A 20,269-nucleotide genomic window follows, 5' to 3' on the forward strand; every position below is an offset into this window, starting at 1 on the left:
CCTTCATCATACTACTCCTTGGTATGTTACCCCCACCTGCTCATACGTCCCGTGTTCATGTTAATAACCCTCTGAGTCATAGTAGGAGGCACCACTAATATGCATTAGCTCATTACGCAGCCGTACCTTGGATTCTAAGTTCAAAAGTTTAATGCCATGTCTACCAATTACATCTTGTAGTCTATGAGTTTGTGTTGGTCACAATACTCTTATTAATCATGAAGTGATCTGTATAGCTTTACCCGTTCTAGTCCGTTAAGCACAATACCTTTATTAATCACAAAGTGATCCATAGCTTTACCTGTTCTAGTTTGTTAGTTACAATAATCTTCTACTTCTCACACATCTTTTAATTTCTTTCCAATCACATTTAATTTTAACATTCATATTTACTAAAACAATCTACTGTCACTTTTATCAAACCTATATTCGAGTTACACACACCAGAAAACAAATCATTAGACGTTAGAATATAACTTACACCTTTTTTTCATTTCCCTTTAACTGTCTCTTCATACATATTTCAAGTCAGTTTTATTTTCCATTGTGGTCAAAATTGTAGTACTTTATCTGTTTTCTTTACTAGGGTTTGATTTATCTTTCACTTCCGTTACCATATTAAAATCTTCCAGCCATTATGACAATTCCTTACATCTTCCAATTCTTTAAACACTTTTTTGGAAAAAAAATCTGATTTTTCTTGGGTGAATTAACATTAGTTAAGTTCACTCCTCTCAGTTCTTCTTGTATTATTAAAAATCTACCTTTTTCATTTTTATTTTATTAATCTTAAATTCATCTTTTTTTGGATACAATTGTCATTCCCCTTGACTTAGAACTCCCATATGCTTTCTCATCAATATTCGACCATGATACTTTTAACTCATTAACCCCATCCTTTTTTTGATGTGTCTTGCAAAATGACAATATCTGTTTTATTTTAATTTATTATAACTTCTTTTTTTTCAATTACATTCCCAAACCTTCAACATTCAAAGACATTAATATTCTTATAGTTTTAACCATATCATATTAAGAATACATACCTTATTGGTCCTGTATGCACTCCCACAAATCTTATAAACAAATAAAGAGTTTCCGAACCCCAAAAAACCCACCCTTACAAGAATTTCTACTTCCCCCTTTTTTCTCCCAGGATAACCTTATCCAGAACATTGTAGACACCACCATGGGGAGCAGGGAGAAACCTGGAGTTAAGGAGTTATTTGGAGCTTAACCTGGAGTTAAGCTCCAAATATCTAATTCCCTTTGTCTGTATACCACCATTATCTTAACCATTTCTTTTGAAGACTTCTAGTTCTTTAACGTCTCAAATTTTCAAAACTTTCCTCTGTTCTGAATTAACCTTATCCCATCTAGCCTACTTAATACAATATAATGTTACTAAAGTAATTTACCGTATTCATTCCCACCTCAATTTATAATTTATAATTCACATATTCTAATGTTTATATGTTCCCAATTTACATTAACTCTATCCCTTTATCATTACCCCAAACTTATAATTACTTGCTTAAAAATGGTTTACTAATGCTGTAATGTTTCATCTTAACTTTAGACTATTACTTATCTCCTAATCTTGGCTAATAAACATAATCCAAATATTAATCTATAATCCTACCCATATATACTTATTTAAGCATAGAACTTTTTTATTAATTGATTTTTATTTTGTTAACATATACGAATACATAGGAAAAATATAAAATAGAGAAATAAGTATGAACAGAAATAAGTATGAAGGCACAAGATAAACAGAATAGACAGGATTGCCAAGGGAATTTTAAATAGATACAGCCTGTATTGCAACCCCCAAACTGACTCTCTATCTTCCCATGCTTTTTGAGAGTTTACTGAAAAGAAATCATCATTCATTCTATACATCAACAGATACTACTTTCCCTTTTCTGTTCCAAACTCCCCCAACTTCCATTAATCATGCTAAGCATAATAAAATTTCCATTTATCATTAAATTTTTCTAACAGTCTTCTATTTACATAGCTTTGGTTGGTTGGTTAGCTTTGCCAGCATTGCATATTCTGCTAATCTGTTTCTCATTTCCTCAATAGTTGTGGGGGGACGGTGATTTCCACTTAGAAGCTATTGAGATTCTTGCTGCTATAGTCATATGCTTAAATAACTCTAACACATTTCTCAAAATGGTTTCTGGGACAATATTTAAAAGCATGTTCTTGGGACTCATAAGAAACTTAATTTTGAAGATTTTCTGCATTTCTGCTTGTATCAATTTACAAAATTTTTGCATTAGTTCACATGTCCATCACATATGATAGAAGGTCCCATCCACCCTGTTGCATTTCCAACATTTTCCATTATAATTCTTATCTATTTTTCCAATATCTTTTGGAGTAATATACCACCTTAGACCAATTTTTTCTTAATGCTTGACTGGCAGTAAATTTAATATCTTTCTTCCAAAGAGCTTCCCATGACCTAGTGATATCTCTTCACCAAGATTCTGTTCCCAGATTGTCATGTTTCTTATCTTGATGGCTTTCAGATAAGGAAGTGTGATAACAATTTATAAAGACTTCCCAGTAGATGATCATTTTGCTGTGTTATCAGCTTTTCAAAATCTGTCAAATCTTTTAAACTGCCTTTACCTGATTACATTTCCTCCTTCAATCTTGAAATCAGTTGATGATAAATGAGGCACTGTATATTTTCCCTTCATCTTTCAGTTGTTTCCAGGATTTAACTCATCCTGGCTGATCAATAATATCTCAATAAGTTATAAGATTGTTATTTCTCTTTGAGTATATTCCATATGTTTTGACCAGGGACATCAAAGGGGAGATTGGAGGACTATTTTTTCCTTATGGTATACCAATTTTTTATTAAGCTGTGTCTTAAAACATAGTTGTTATTTAAGATCAGAGCCTTCTTAACTGATGTTTTAACCCATAAAAGATTATGTATCTTCAAGATTGGCAAATTCCAACTTCACTTGCCTATCATTAGAATTTAAAATCCAATCTGCAATATTGACCAAGCCTGCTGTGCTTCAGACTAGGTACAATAACTTCCTATTTCCTTTGCATTCTGAAGAATTTTAAATCCGATCCTTGGTTTCTTGCCATTTTAATTAAAACTATTTAATTGTCTCTGCCAATCTTGAAAGATTTTTTTCCAGTATCACAATCGGTATCACCTGGAAAAGAAAGTTCAGTTTAGATAAACCATTAATTTTTATAACTGAATTTCTCCCCAACCAAGATGATTTAAGTTTAATCCATTTTTGTAATTCTGTTTTGAATCTTCATCCAAGTTGTTTGATAATTGTCTTGAAAAAGTGTGTCATTATGTCTGTGATGTTTATCCCTAAGTATTTAACTGAGTTTGAAGTTATTTCACATCCTGATTTTTTAAATGTTTTCCTCTTCTTGCTTTGTTACAAATTTTAATTTTTGTTTTTTTCTTATTGATCTTATATCCTGAATAAAATCCAGTTTTTCAACTTGCTCTTTTATGTGCTTTATGAACTGATGTGGATCCAAAACAGTCAGTACTACATCATCTGCGTAACATATTACTTTATATTCTTCTCCACCTGGTCTTTAATTTTTGGATCCTCATCTTTTTTGCTAAAATCTCCAATACAAGATTAAATAAAAGAGGCAATAAAGGGCATCCCTGATGTGTTTCCTTTTCCATTTGAAAGCTATCAGTTAATACACCATTGTTCAAAATCTTCACATGTTGTAAGCATAGAGCAGGCCAATTGCCGGGACGGGCGAGGCACGGGGGAGGGGCCCTGCGGCCTGCAAAGCGCCGGCGTTGCCCGGGCCGGTCGTGGGATGAGCGGCCCAGCACCACCGCGGTGGTGGAATACTTGATGCGGCCCAGCCTTGCCCAGACTCTACTTCCAGCGGCCCCCAGGTAAGTTGAGTTTGAGACCCCTGGCATAGAACATTAATGTATTTATAAATTCTTCTATCTTACTAATCAGTTATCTGATTAGTTATTACTTATCCTCTAATCTTATATAATAAACATTACTTGATAGTTAACCTCCCTCTCTCTTAATATATCCTACCATAGTCATATAAAATAGAATATAGATTATTCGACCTTCTCTTCTTCTATCTCTTAACCACCAATTAAAATGCCAACTGCCCCTTCCTGTTTTCATCCTGGGGAAGGCCTCAAACTGCCACAAAATCCACTTCTTCCTGGTCTGAATCAAAGAAATTCCCTCTTCTTCTTTTGAAGCAAATTCTTGATCTTGTCTTCTATTTGATCCAACTTTTCAGTTTCTTTCTTCTATTGCTCTTCATCTATAAGGTCCTATTCATGCACCAAATTTGAGCCTTGTTCCAGTGAATTTATTCTGTGATATTTTCTGTTGTACCAAAATCTCATATATACTGGATATCCCCAGTTAGAATTAATCTTCAATAAAATAATCTTAAGTGGTTGCAATGAATGTCTAAATGATGTGGTCTAAATGATGATCTTGGAACACTTGAATAGGTGCATCCTTAAACTTCAACTGATCCAGATTTTCTCTCAGCTTTCTCATTAACCATTCTTTCTTATAGAAGTTGGAGAAACTTATCACTACATCTCTTGGGCATAGTCTGGATCGACGTTGGAGGCCAATGTCTCTCTATACTGTCTTCTTCCCATTTTTCATCTGGCATTATTTATTTAAGCCATGCAAAAAGATCACTTTTAGTGATGTTTCTTCTAGCAGTGACCATTCTGGTATATTTTTCAATCATAAATTCCTTTTATGGTCTCAGCCCTCCAAATTAATTGTCTTTTTCTCCAGCTCTGTTGTTTTTCCAGATTAGAAAAATATGACAAGTCTATTAGCTTTAGCCAGCATATCTATATCCTGGAGTTTCTTCTCCATCATCTTCACTTGATTCTCCATTTTTGTAAAAGCTTTCTGATTTTCATTTTTATCTGATCAACAATAGCCTTTGTTCATTCATTAATAGTCAATTTCAACTGATTAAATTCCTGAGAAATTCTTTATCTTCTTTGAATTTTTAGGACTTGATTCCAAAATCTTTTTAAAAGCTCTTATATCTTTTCTTCATCAATTGCACCACTCCCTGAAGCTTCCTCCAATTTCTCTTCACATGTTAACCTGATAGCGCCAATTAGGTTCAGATATTATGGTCTTCTTATTTTACATGTCCAGAGAGACTAAATTTTCCATTGTGGTTGCCTTTGTGGCATCAATAATTTGAGGCAACAAATCGATCTTCAGAATCACTTATACTTTTAGCTTTATTCCATCAAATTAAAAAAAGCTGTACATCATTCATCCAGCAGAGGGAGTGTTCTAACCATATTAACTTCTTTGTTATTGTGCTTTCCTTTCTCTAGACTCAAAAATCTATTGTGTTTTCCTTTTTCTAGTCAGCAGCTCAGGAATTTGCTTACTTCTTTCTTCTTCTTTATAACTGTTAAAATATCCATATAAATCCATATGTCTTTATATTGTACTAATTTTAGGATTCAAGTGAACAATTTAAACAATTAAGAATAAAGCTTCTACTTTCATTCACAAGCCACAATTCAGCCCCATAATAATTGTTTTTGTGTCTGTGAGTCCAATTGAATTTAACAGTCAAGGCTATTATAATCTGTGGGACAGTTTTGTTAATTAGCTGTACATTTTCAATTTCTTTCTCACAGCTGCTTTCCAACACAATCCCAGTCTAACACAATCACACCCCCGCCCCCATTGAAGCTATATCTGTTCCAGTGGGAGTTTACAAATTGAATTTATTTATTTTTAAATTTTGTATGCCGTCCAATTACTAACGTCTCTGGATGGCTAACAGCATAAATAAATTGATGACAACCCATTTATGATCAATGGAGTAATAACTCCTTAATAAAATCTTCTCAGGCAGCAAGATCCTTCTTCAAATCACTTCAACAACCATGTATTATCTCTGGGTTACTTTTTGGTGGCTTTCTCTTTGTGAATTTCTATACACATAAGTTAGGTAATGAATTTGAAATTCAGTGGAGTTTGCTTCCATCTATGTATTTTACTGCAGCTTTAATATCAGTATAAAGGGATTCTAAAGTGCAGTTTAACAGGACCAACAGAATAGAAAAGGATTACTTTTCCTTGGTGCTTGAAAAATAATAATGAAGGCACCAGCTGAGTAGCATAGGAAGAAAATTCCATAATTTGGGTGCCACCACAGAAAAGGTCCAACTTCAGAAGAGGTACTCAAAAGTGGCTCTCACCTAAGCACATCCTGGTCTCATGTTAAGGAGAATATGAAACGTTATTCCACTTTTCAAGGATTAGTAGAGACTTGGAGGGATAAATTTATCTCTCCTGCCTGAGAGGTAAGAAAGTTACCCTTTCCCTCTCCTGTGCCCCCCCACACACACAAATATTGAAGAGCAATTTCTTGCTTTATCTGCATTTTCAGATATGGCTTGCCATGAAAATATTCCTTTTCACCACAGCAAACTGGAAAGCACATTTCCACAAAGCCTGGTTACCAATTTGTTTTACATTATAATTAACAGATTATGCTTAGTAAGTATACAAATACAATTCTAAATATTTTAATATAATTATTAAACCTTTCTCTGGTACTTCCGGACTTGTTGTTTTCATACCAATATCTTGCTGTCAGCTATAGCATAGGCTCTCCCTTTCCATGTTCCTATTGTAGGTGTTGGCATCCAGTGAAGAGCCATCTGCAGCCTCCATAAAGGAGGAGACTTCCTGTGATGAAGAGCTATCTCCCTTTGCCACCCACCAGTCTGTACAGCAGAAAGCCTGCCAGATCAGCAGAGAATCATTCTCTGCAACTATGTGTATAAAAGAGGAGAGTGACAACTTTGATTCCAGTGAACAGTCATCCTTGTTCCTCCCAGCATGGCCTGTAAAGGAAGAGCCAGCACAGCCAGGTGAAGTACTGAACATGAGTCTCCCAGCACAACCTGTAACACAGAAAAGACAATTTACAGCTCTCAAGTCTCCACCCCAGGGCATGTTGGACATGTTGGTTATAAAGAGGCAAGAGAGGCATGGAATGGGTCAATCCAGAAGGAAACAGCATTTAGCTCTGCCTTGCTCAGAAGAGCCAGTCCTCCTGCTGCCAAGTAGCACTGATTCAGAGTCATTCATGCAGAGGCATGACCTTCCATTTGAGCAAGAGCCTCCTCCTCTAGAAAATATACCCTACTTTAGCTGCTTTCAGGGGGAAGGTGGTAATTTAAAAACTCCAATAAAGGAGATGTTCTGCAAGCTGCCTGTTTCTTCCATCCCTAGTATTAAAGCACCTGTAACATCCCTGTCAGCTACTGAACCCTGGAGATTAGCACCATGTGTCAAGGAAACTAGCAATCTGGATTTCAGCCCTGTGAGAACCCCTCCATTACCCTTATTATCCCTCCAGGGGAACTTAGACTTTTTGGAATTTAGTAGCACTCCTGTTAGTATGATTCCCTTCTGTGATTCCCCACAGCTACAACTTCTAAATGCAGAAGGTAATGAAATGGTGACTGGGCCCTTGACAAGTTCTCCTGAACCCAGCAAACAAGCATCCCTAGAGTTTCAGACCTCTGTTCATACAGAAAACCATTCACTCCTGGAAGGCCTAGTCCTAGATACCATGAATGACAGTTTGAGCAAAATCTTACTAGATGCTAGTTTCCCTGGCCTTGAGGATAACTTGGGTACTGATTTCAGCTGGTCGCAGTTAATTCCTGAGCTGAAATGACCAAAATTGGCTGATATGTTTTGAAAACTGTTAATCAAATGGCACAAATTGTGTTTTGTTAGTAACGTACTAAGATGACCTTATATACCTGGCCATAAAATGACCCCAAGCATGTCTGGCATTCCAATAGATACTTAGTTATAGAGAGAGCTAAGATGCTGTCTGAATAATGCAGAAAACCTAAGTCAATTTCTTGTTAAAAATTTCCATTTCCTTTTAATAGTATTCCACTTTACTATAGCATCTCATTTGTAGGTTGTAGGTTTGGATCCTTGTAAATATTTCTACATTTTAAATGAATTTTAAATTATAGCAAGGATGACTATGCCAGGGAGGACTGAGTTCTTGTACATTTAATAGCTACAAAGGAAACTCAGAAGCGTATACTGAAAAGAGTGCAGGGATTGTCATTTTTTCCAAGCCTTATTTTTATCCTTGTAACAGAGCATCACAGGCAGCAGCAGCAGCAGCATTTCTCATCACTGTGTACTTGCCAGGAAAAGCTTCTCCTGCTTAAGTCTTTTTCCATTTAAGGCACAGAAAAATATACACAGAAATCATATAATAGTAGTCGGAAGAGTCTCCTCTACCAATAGCTCAAAATAAACCAAATGTGGTTCTTCTAGATATATACCCCCCTGAGAACCCCAATTACATACAAACACATATATTATTGCAAACATATATACAAAGGTATGCATAATATATAAACCACCACACATATAGAAAACAATATATTAAACAGAAAATGGTATACGGAATACTACATCTGTTTTGCTAAATGGCCTATAGTTTCCTATGATTAATTCAAATTCACTTTCTTCAGTCTAAACATGCATAGGACTGCACCTTTAGAGAATTTCTTCCTGTTCTTGACTCTTCCTGCGATATAATCTACCCAGGAAAAGAAATGTGTGTATGGGAGAACCAAAGACAGGAAAACATTCTCTTAGGATACAATTCTATAAGACTATCTGTAGCCTTCCCAACTCAGAACATTTCAGGCATCCAATTGAGCATAGGAGGAGTGCATAAGCAGGGATTTCCCTCACCCTCAAAAACACCATCTAAATATTTTCCCCCTCCTCACAAGGAGGAGGTGCTGAAGCACCACCTGGATTTCACAGAAAAATAAAGTGCCTTGCCCCTCTCCTCTCTGACCCTTGAATGCTCCTCCCATATTCTGTCTTCAGGACTTCATAGAACTGCACCAGCTTAGAGTGCAGAAGGGAGCCCTCTGAAGGCAGAGTACCTACTGTAGCCACAGAAGGCTTTTCCAAGGTCACAGCAGGGACTCTGCTTTTTTTATGGCTAGCCAGTGTCTGCTCGCCATAGGTTTCTGCTTTGGTGTAGAGTTTGTTTTACCATCTCTTTTTGGCAAGAGTTTATCACTTCAGTGGAGGACTGAAGCATCACTGGATGAACAGAAGGATTCCTCTAACAACACAGGTGGATTGTCAACAGAAAATTGTTCACATCATCTTAAAATTAATCATATCAAATTTGTAAAATATCATATAATATATTCCATAAACTAGTTCCTTGTTGAATAGACTGTATGTTTTCTACATTATGTGTCTGAGAAATCAGCAACCTTTACTAATAAATCACCTCAAAAAGGATTTACTGATCTAGAAAAAGTTGCCTTTTAAATCTAGCTCTAATATCAATGGTGCTTCTCCATAAATCCATGCCATTTAAATGACAAAGCACAACAGATGCTGTAAACTCCTGAGCGTATTGTGCCTCTATCTATAGTCACAACAATAGTAAAAGTAATAGTATATAGGCACATTGACAAGCGCCAAATAGTGGCTTATGTAAGAATGATGATTAAAGCATAGGCCATTGCACTCCTGTAAATAACCATAAGTTAGCAATATATCCTAACTATCCTGGGGACATGTCACAGGAGCTGTCCAGTTTAAGGATATAACCTTTATAATACCCAACAATTGCAGCACTGGGATAGAGCTTCAAGAATAATCTTCAGTTGCAGAGAGTAGCTCCAAGATATTTTATTCACCAGTACAAGTTGTTCCACTTCTCTGAGTTGTATTTTTTTAAAGGTAACTGTTTGAAGTGTAATGTTTTTAAAGATGTAAAACAAGAGTCTAGTCTAAAAAGGGGAGCATCTTAAAACACATGGATGAACTTCAGTCACAATCTGTATTTGTGTTTCTTGTGACAACACATGCAATAAATTCAGCATACAATTCTGAGTGGTGTGTTTCCTTAGACTCTGTGTCTCTCTCTTAGGTCAGTTGTTTTCCCTATACCTCTACTGAGCTTACTTTCTATTTTCACTGGAAGAAAAATCCCAGGCTGACCTGGGGTTATCATAAGGTTGCCCACTGAGAAGCAGAAATAGCAGTCAGAAAGCCTGCCAAGTTTGCCTGAGCACTCTATACATGATGACCTATGAAGACTATTGTAAAACTAAACTCAGTGTAGTATGCAGCTCCGATGCTACTCTCATGCTACTCTCAGGAGCTAGTTATATAGAGCATATTCTATGTTTTTTTGAGCTACAGTAGCTCCTAGGATGTTTCCAAGCCTGATTCTAAATACTGGTCTAGATGTTTAAAGCACATCAGCTTCAGCCAAAAGATCATGTGGCTCCATGCAATCAAGCTTGCCAGTTTCAGATCTTCAGGCAGTGTTCTGCTTCACATTCTGCCACTGTCTGAGATCAGTTTCATTGGTACAACAGACATGTCATTCTCTGTGTTGGCACCCAAGCTTTAAAACTCTCCCATGTGCTTTACCTCTCCTCATTCCAGCTTCTGAGAAACAGTTCTTTACCAGGTTTTTAATGATGATTGAACAAGTGGTTTTATCTCTGTTAAACTTACTTTCTTTAAACCCATTGATACTATTTTGTATGTTGATAGTTTCTTCAATCTCTGTGTTGCATTGCAGATTTGTGACATTGACTTGCCAATGTTTAGCAGAAAAGAGAGAAATAAAAAATACTTCTAGTAAGGGATGTTTAAGAAATGCACAATAGATTCAAATGAGTTCAAATTTCTTTGACTCTAACCTGCACTTTCTGCAGCATACTGGCCTTTTCCAAGTTGAATGATTTCTGTAGACAATGAAAAAACTTTTGGAAGGGAAGTTTATACCAATGTAGATTAAGCACTAATGCATACTTGCAGTAATATCTTTGTGTATGTTAGCAGTAATTCATATTTGCTCAAATGAAAAATAATCTTGTAAAAATATGAATGCATGAATGTGTAGGATTTTGTGAAGGGAAGGGAACATCAAAACTCCTCTGCTGCATAATGCCCAAGGACCAGTCAGGTTCTGTTAAAGCGCTGGTTTATTGGGAATTAGCTGCTTGTCAGAACTCAACACAGTCCAGACCCAAAGAGGATGGCCTTAACAGGAGACACAACCATACTAAGGCTTTGGTTTAGTCCAAGGCAGAGAGTGGCACCTCTGACATTTCCTTTGCAGCCTTTCAGTTCCCAGGGGGTTCAACACATCTAATCAGCCCCAGCTCTCTCCTCCTCACCTTCCAGTTTCTAACTGCACAGCTGGCCTCCCTCTCCCTGTACTTCCCTTTTCTGCATCCTTCCCTCCTGTCTCACCCCTCCCCAAGCCTTCTCCTGGCTCCCCTTTATCCTCCTCCCACCACACTGCCCTTCCTACACCCTCTCCCAGGTGTTCCTCCAGTTCAACCTGCAGCACAGTGAGGCATCAGGTTTCACCAGCTGCAGCCAATGTGCCTCCCTGTGAAGTTTCCCTGGAAGGCAAACTCTGTTCCATCAGTGCTGCCTGCCTTTCACTTATCTGCTTGATGGATGCCCAGTCGGAGGCAGCAAGCCACTATGACCTCTCACAGAATGGATAACAGAATAAAAGATGTCTGACAGTTTGTAACACACAGATTAAATTCAGACAATCCATGAAACATTGCGGCCTGAGGAAGTGGACAAGATGCTTGGGATGGTACGCCCAACCACCTGCTTACTCGACCCTTGCCCATCTTGGCTACTTATAAGAGCAAGTCATGGAATTGGTCCCTGGGTCCAGGAGGTCATCAACACCTCACTGAAGGAGGGCCGGGTCCCTCCCCCTTTAAAGGAGGCAGTGATCAGACCCAACCATCCTGAAGAAGGCATTCCTGGACCCAGAGGTGACCGCCAATTAGAGACTGGTGGCCAACATCCCATTTTTGGGCAAGGTGTGGGAGCGGGTGGTGGCGGGAAAACTCCAGGCACTCTTGGATGAAACGAATTGCCTGGACCCATTTCAGTACGGCTTCAGATCTGGTTATGGTACTGAATCTGCCTTGGTTGCCCTGCACAATGACCTATGCAAGGAAAGAGATGGGGGAGTGCGTCCCTGTTGGTTCTCCTTGACCTCTCAGCAGCTTTCGATACCAATGTCCATGATATCCTTCTGGATAGGTTGGCCGGGTTAGGAGATGAGGGCTCTGCTTGGCAGTGGTTCCGCTCATATCTGGCCAGTCAATTCCAGAAGGTGGTGCTGGGGGACTATAGCTCTGCACCATGGCAGCTATGCCATGGAGTACCGCAGGGCTCTATTTTGTCCCCCATGCTATTTAACATGTGCATGAAACCTCTGGAAGAGGTCATCAGGTTTGGCCTACGGATGCTGATGATACCCAGCTCTACCTCTCGTTTACATCTAATCCAGGTGAGTCAGTGGCTGCCCTGAACTGATGCCTGGCCGAGGTAATGGGCTGGATGAGGGCCAATAAACTGAGACTCAATCCAGATAAGATGAAGGTCCTGTTGGTGGGCGGTTTGTGTTTTCAGGTAAGTGATTTTGGTCCTGTCCTGGATGGGGTAGCACTCCCTCTAAAGGACAGGGCCCACAGCTTGGGAGTGCTCCTTGACCCAGAGCTGTCTCTAGAAATCCAGGTGACAGCGGTGGCAAGGAGCGCTTTCCTCCAGCTTCAGCTGGTCCATCAGCTGTGTCCTTACCTGGACGAGCACAACAGTGATACATGCCCTGGTAACTTCCCAGTTGGATTATTGTAATGCACTCTATGTGGGGCTGACCTTGAAAACGGCCCAGATACTTCAACTCGTACAAAATAGAGCTGCCAGGTTGCTGTTGGGGGCCGGTTGTTATTCTCATATAATGCCGGTCCTCTATCAGCTACACTGGCTCCCAGTTGAAGCCCGGGCCCAATTCAAGGTGCTGGTATTGACCTATAAAGTCCTAAACGACTTAGGTCCAGAATACCTGAAGGATCGCCTCCTTCCCTATATGCCCTCACGCCCCTTAAGTTCGGCGGGGGAGGCCTTACTCTGGGAACCCTCCTTGAAGGAAGTACGGAGGGTGTCTACCTGGAGGAGAGCCTTCTCTGCAGTGGCGCCCAGACTATGGAATGTGCTACCCAGAGAGGTCTGCCCCGCACTGACATTATACTCCTTCCGGTGCCAGGTAAAGACCTTTTATTCAACCATCATTTTAATAATCAGGTTTTAGATGTTTTAAGATTTTTTCCTCCTTTTTTCCTTCCTCACAGTTGCATTTTCTATTCCTTCCTTTTCTTTTTAGTTTATGATGTTCAGTTTTATATTGTCTTAATAATTGTGGTTTTATTATTGTATTATTGTATTTATGATGGAGAGATTGCTAAATTTTCTTCATTTTTTCTGTCAATCTATAAATCAGAAGATACTTTGAAGGAGATTGGAAAAGCTTTATAAATATTGATAACAATTTCAAAAAGATTATTGTTTAAGCTCCTTAAGAGAGACAGAATGAAGACTGAAAAAATGATTTTATTCAGACTAAGATTAATAAGGGAAAAAATTAAAAAAAATACTAAAAGTTGCAACAAAACAGGAAGAGGAAAGTATAAAAAATTTGAGGATGCAAAATAATCTCAAATACGGTTAAATAGTTAGGGATAACTATCACAGGACATAATGATACATTATTTTGAGATAATTATCAAATGATCTTGATGAAGATCCAAAAAGATCTACAAAAATGAACTAAACTAAAAGTATGGTTGCAAAGAATTTCCGTTATAAAAATGAATGTACTACCTAAACTGAATTTTCTATTCCAGATGATACCAATTGCTATACCAGGAAAAACTCTCCAAGAGTGGCAAAGACAACTAAATACAGTGGTACCTTGGCTCACAAACTTAATCTGTTCCAGAACTCTGGTTGTGACCCAAATTGGTCATAAGCCAAGTTAAATTTCCCCATAAGGTTCAATGTAAATAAGGTTAATCCGTTCTATAACCATTTTTTAAATCAGAAAAATGTGAAGCACAGTGGCAACAACAAAATTTGTGGCCATCCCCCACCCCAAGCACAAGCGCAGCCATCTCCCCACCCCTCCCCCAGCACGACCGAGATTGCGCCTGTCATCCCTGCACACGCCTGTCATCCCGGCACGCTGGGGGGTGGGGGGAGAGACGGGTGTGATTGTGGGAGCACTGGGGGAGGGAGAGATTGGCGCAAATGGTGTGCTGGGGGTGGGGAGATGGCCACTGCAGGAAAGACAGGCAGAATCTCAGTCATCTCCCCCACAGCTCTGCTTTGCTGCTCCCGTCTTTCCTGCAGCAGCGTGCCTCTGATCACACACTCCTTCCCTGCACGAACAGAACTCTTGGGGGTGGGGGGAGATGGCTCTGATCTTGGTTACCACCCAAAGTGGTGTTCGTGACCCAAGTCAAAATTTTACAGAAATTTTTGTTGGTGACCCGATTTGTTTGTGAACCAAGGCATTCATGAGCCGAGGTACCACTGTACCTTTATTTGGAATTGCAAAAAGCCAAGAATTAGATATTCAATTCTTCAGGATGAAAAGGAGAGAGGAGGCCTTGTAGTACCTAATTTAAACCTATACTACTACACAGCTGCCCTGGTTTGGATTACAGATAGGATTATAAATACTAATGTTAGGTGAGTGAAGTTGGAAACACCTGACTTTGATGATGGAATATATAACCTTTTGTGGGTTAAGGAGTCAGTTAAGAAGGCCTTGGTATCAAACATGTGCTGAGATGGCCCAATAAAAATTTGGTATTTCATGAGAAAAAATTAGTCATCCAATCTCTCCCTGGTTGAAGCATACGGAAATACTTAAGGAAAAAATAATGATTTTATAATTTATAGGGATATGATTGACCAACAAGGACAAATCATATCTTCGCAACAACTAACAGATGAAGGAAAAATTATACAATGGTTTGTTTATCACCAACTGGTTTCAAGACTGAAAAGGGAAATACACTTGGACAAAGGTAATTTAAGAGGTTTGACAGATTTTGAAAAGTTGATTACACAACAGAACAATCATTTTAGGAAGACTTTACATACAGTTACTATAGTATGACTAAACAAGACAAGAAATGTATAACAATTTGGAAGCAAAATCTTGGAGAAGAAATATTAACTTGTCAACGGGAAGCTTCGTGGAAGAAAGACATTAAATTCACTGCTAGTCAAGCACTAAGAAAATTGGTATAAGATGTTTTATCAGTGGTATATTACTCCAAAAGATAGAAAAAATAGATAAAAACTATAATGAAAAATGTTGGAAATGTAACAGGGTAGATGAAACTTTCTACCATATGTGGTAGACTTGTGAAACAATTAAAAGAGTTTGGAAATTGATACATGAGGAAATACAAAATTTTAAAACTAATTTACCTATGAGTCCTAAGAATATGCTTTTGAATATAATACCAGAGACTGTTTCAAAGAATACGTCTTTATTTTAAGCCGTTCCAAGACATTCTGTAGGGGACGGGATGGAAAAGCTTTTAATAATAAATAAATAAATAAATGTATGTATGTCAGAGTTATTAAAATATATGACAACTGCAGCAAGAATTACAATTGCCTTTAAAAGGAAAACACCAGAATTCCTAACTATTGAAGAGTGGAAAAATAAATTGGCAGAGTATGCAGAGATGGCAAAATTCACTAATTATGTAACTAGAAGACCAATTGAAGAGTTTAATGACAAATAGAAATTCTATTATACACAGTACAGTTAATAGGATACAAAAGGAAGCTCTTTAAAAAGTACTTGATGATTTAAAACAATTGGAAAATTTGTCAGTAGATAGAATAATAATTCTCTTTTTTCTGAACTTCCAAGAGTATTGAATTAAAGAAAGATATTTTCAGTCCCTTTAAAATGTGTGGGCTTGAATAATACATTTTGCTTCCCTGTAAGCTCCTTATTCTTCCTTCAAGTAACCAGCTATCCAACTGCAAGTTTCCTCACTGTCAGAGCAATATGATAGTGGAACCAGTTGCCTAGAGACGTGATGGGCTCTCCCACACTAGAGACATTCAAGGTGAAACCGGATAGCCATCTGAGTGGGGTGGTGTAAGTTGGTGTCCTGCAACAGCAGGGAGTTGGACTGGATGGCCTTCATGACTCCTTCCAACTCTGCCTACTCATGGAATCATAGAATACTAATTACCTCAAGGCCTTGCTTGGACTTCTTGAACCAGCAGGCTTCTCTGTTTGTACCACCTGATGGGACCATCACTGATTGATTACTGTTATTGTGCACACACATGTATTATAAGTTACTCAATTGTTCAATGTTCCTTGTAAGCAGACTTGGATCTTATATATCCCTTCCTTGGAATTCTGAAAACCTTTGACACACTTCTTTTTCAGAGGTAAAGAAACAATAGTAAGGAAAAAGATAGCAAAGTTTGCAACAACAAAAGGAGAAGAGTGATAGTTGTGGGAAATTCCTTGTTGCGCAAGGTGGAAAAATATGTATGTTGTGCCAACCCAGAGAATCCCCAAGCATGCGGTCTCCCTGGGCCAAGACAAAAGATATAAGCAATAAGTTCACACATCTCATAAAACCCACTGACAAATACCCCTTCCTTCTCATCCAAGTGGGAACTAATGACACTGCCAGGAGAATCTCTGCTGAAATAACATCACATTTTGAAGTTCCAGGGAAGAATATGAAAAGCACCAATGCCCAGATAGTTTTCTCCAGAATCTTACCAGTACATGGAAGAGGGACAGATAGGGAAAGAAATATCGTTCAAGAGAATGGCTGGTTATGATGTTGGTGCTATAAAGAGAGACTTGGATTTTGGGACCACAAGCTAAGGTTTCTGAAAGACAGACTGCTGGCAAGTGATGGGCTGTACCTGACAAAGTATGGAAAGCATGTGTTTGGCCATTACATGAAAAAGTTCATCAGGAGGGATTTAAACTGAAACATAAAGGGTAGGGAGATGTGCAGCATGGCATACCATCACCTGACACTTATGTACTTCAACAGAGAAAAAAACTCAAGCAGGGCTTAACATCAGTCTCCCCAAAAATGTAGGAAGAAAACCAGAGCACAACAAGAATGAACTCTGATGTCTATACACCATTGCCTGGAGTATGGAAAATGAACAACATGTCCTTGTGTACACAAGCGAAACTACAATCTTATAGGAATAACTGAAACTTGGTGGGACAACTCACATGACTGGAATGCTTGCTTGCTTGCTTTATTTGGGGCATTTCTATTCCATCCTATACAAACATCTCAGGACAGCAAATAATTGATGGATGCAACCTATCTAGAAAAATAGAAAGGACAAAAATAGAGGTGCAGTTGCACTATATGTGAGACACAGAAATACAAGAAGAGGAACTCAGTAGCTCCAATGAAAGCATCTGGTTTAATTTGAGGGGAGCAAAAAATAAGGAAATTACAGTTATTACTGAACACCCACTTAAAAAGAGGACAAGGACTCAACCTTTGAAAAGCAACTTGCCTGAGTTTCCAAGAAGAATGATGTAGTCATGATGGCAGACTTCAATTTCCCTGTATATGCTGGGATACATAGTCAGACCTCATCTGGAATACCATGTCCAGTTCTGGACACCAAGATTTAAGAAAGTTGCAGAAAAATTAGAAGGGGCCCAGAAGAGAGCAACAAAAATGATGCAGGGTTTGGAAAGACTGTCCTCTGAGGAGAGACTGGGAGTACTGGGTATGTTTAGCTTTGAGAAGACTGAGGGGTGCCATGATATCCCTCCATAAGTACCTCAAAGGCTGTCACAAAGAAGGAGGTCAAGATCTCTTCTCGCTGATACCAGTGTACAGGACACAGAATAATCAACTCAAGTTGTGGCAACCCAGATTCAGGTTAGATAGCAGGAAAAGTTTCTTCACTGTCAGAGCAATATGACAGTGTAACTAGAAACAGAGAAACAGAGTGAGTCAGAAGGGGCCTCTTGGGCCATCTAATCTGACCCTAACTCCAGCTGGCTCCACTCATGACATGCCTATCATGTGCATGTTGTATTGTCAAGGCTTGCAGACTCTCCCACACTAGAGACATTCAAGGATTAACTGGATAAGCCATCTTAGTAGGATGGTGTAAATTGGTGTCCTGCAATGGCAGGGGGTTGTACCTGATGGCCTTCATGACGCCTTCCAACTCTACTATTCTATGAGCTTGGTAATCCTTCAGTTATGTCACTAATATATCCTCTAGGAAGACAGAATACTTGACATGTCCAACATGTGCTTTTCATCCACACATCAGGGAATCACCAACAACTAACATTCTCTTATTCTTTCAGGCATTGGTATCATTGCCACTACTTGGTTGAATTTCAGCCTCTTGATCAATGTTCCATAAGATAACTTGTAGTTCTTCCACTGTAAGCTGCCCTCCAATCTCATCTCCAAGTAACTGGATGTTAATCTCCTTGCACTGGTGCAGAGTGTCTTCTGATTTTTCTGCTGCTACCTCTCACCCTTTCCCAGGGATTTTCTCCTCATTTTCCCTTACCTCAGGATTCTCCTTTCTCAGCTTGCTGTTCTTCTTCAAGCTCCTGTACCACATTTAACTGTTGCAGTTCCACTGCTCTTTTGAAACACACAATAACTTTTGTGTTGATGCCCTATTTGTTTAAGAACAGCTCAATAACCCATTGTTTAAGAACAGCTTGTTTGTGCTACTGCTGTTAGACATAGCTAGTGGCAACATGCAAGAGGCTGGTGGAAATGGGTGAGAAAAGTTGTTCTGTAGTAGTGTTTCATACATATTTCATATGTTCTGCTAACATTACTAATTTGTCTCTGAGGCTGTTTCCCCCCCTTTTGTAAATGTGCTTTAATGGCTTTTGTGTGTGTGTGGGGGGGGGGGTGGTATTTTAAAACTATTTTGTAAGCTGACATCTTGCAAGCAATTTCAATTTTGGAAAGGGAAAAGGTGTGGATAACACATCAGGCTCACTTTTCCTTATTTGTTTTCCTGGAGAAAACAAGTTGATTCAGCTAGAACTGCCTGCCTGCTCTTTCTTGCTCAGCCTCACTGGCATGAATAGGTTTGTACAATCTAGAATACAGTAGCCTCATCCTTCCCTATATTAAAGGCATGTTAGGCCACACCTCCCATCATAAATAAAACACATCCGGAGGGGAAGTCTGTAGTAGCTATTCCAGTCTTGGCCTTCTTGGTTCCAGTCAGCTGTTTTGGTTGTACTTGGACCCCCAAGACATCAAGCTAAAGTAGCCATTAGGCCGCCTGAAATGTTCAGTGCGTCCCCTTCTTTAGAAATAGACCGTCGCCCCGCCCCCATAAGGCCATTATCTGATCCTGGGGGCACTCTCTCACTTTACTGCCAGCCTCTCCTTCAGAGCGCCCGAGGAGTCTGAAATCAGGCCTCCAGCTGCGCGATCAGCCGGAAGAGGCTCCCTTTTACAGCATAGCGTGCTGAATGCGTTTGACATTCTGCCTCCGGAGCGGTCTTGCTGTTGCACTGCGATCCCTGCTACTGCCGCCGAAGCTCTTCGCATTCGTTCAAGGCTTTTCCAGTCTCCTCCCTGCTGCCTCCTCCCTGCCTATTTTACCTCACGGGTCCCCAGCCAACGAGCTTGTTTTTGTCCTCCGAAGGGGAGGGGAGGCACGTGGGAGTTTGGAAAATCCAGGAAGGAACGAAGGCCCTTCCAGCCAGGTGCTGCAGTCTTCGACTTCACCCACGTCTTTCCTATTTATTTGCATGGTTCCCATTAGAGGCAGCTGCGGAACCCAGTAGAGAAGAGACCGAAACAGGATGGCCGAGAGCAGAAGCACCTGGAACATGGAAAACGATCTACCCGTCTACTTGGCCCGGCCAGGTACGACTGCACAGACGCCTCGGCAAAAATACGGTGGTATGTTTGCTTCAGTGGAAGGCGCCTATGAGAACAAGACAATCGATTTCGATGCTTATAGCGTAGGTAAGAAAGGCTCCCGCACCCCGCGCAGCGGCAGCCGCCACGACATGCTTGACGACGCCGGTGGAGACAACTGCAGCGAAACGGCTAGCGACGTCAGTGAGATCTCCGGCTCCGCAATCAGTTCGCCCAGTGTTGAGAGAGACTACAAGGCTCCTGGTGTGGAGATCCGGTGCCCTCTCGGGAGGGAGCTGCTCCAGCGCCCAGACAATAGAAAGGTGAGGCGCTTGGCTGGTGGGCTGAGATATGGGGGGAAAAGGAATGGCCGCTTCTCCAGAATGGCCCGGAGAAGAG

The 20,269-nt window shown here is 39.6% G+C and overlaps 1 protein-coding gene across 3 annotated transcripts in view; it reads left to right on the plus strand.

Annotated features, from left to right (window-relative positions):
• Window positions 1-19,771: 19,771 nt before the first annotated feature.
• CRMP1 (collapsin response mediator protein 1) overlaps window positions 19,772-20,269 on the plus strand; it is a 180,128-nt gene continuing 179,630 nt past the window's right edge. The window contains exons 1-2 of one of the 3 annotated variants that reach the window (XM_044417762.1): window positions 19,772-20,000; window positions 20,109-20,193. In XM_044417762.1, coding sequence (XP_044273697.1) covers window positions 19,813-20,000; window positions 20,109-20,193 — 273 coding nt within the window. In that variant the 5' untranslated portion in view covers window positions 19,772-19,812. Of the gene's footprint in view, window positions 20,194-20,269 lie in introns of all 3 variants that reach the window. The other 2 variants (XM_044417760.1, XM_044417761.1) reach the window with 2 other exon arrangements.

This window comes from Varanus komodoensis, unplaced genomic scaffold (assembly GCF_004798865.1).
Source record: "Varanus komodoensis strain SLA01 unplaced genomic scaffold, ASM479886v1 scaffold9, whole genome shotgun sequence".
Taxonomy (NCBI): Eukaryota; Metazoa; Chordata; class Lepidosauria; order Squamata; family Varanidae; genus Varanus; species Varanus komodoensis.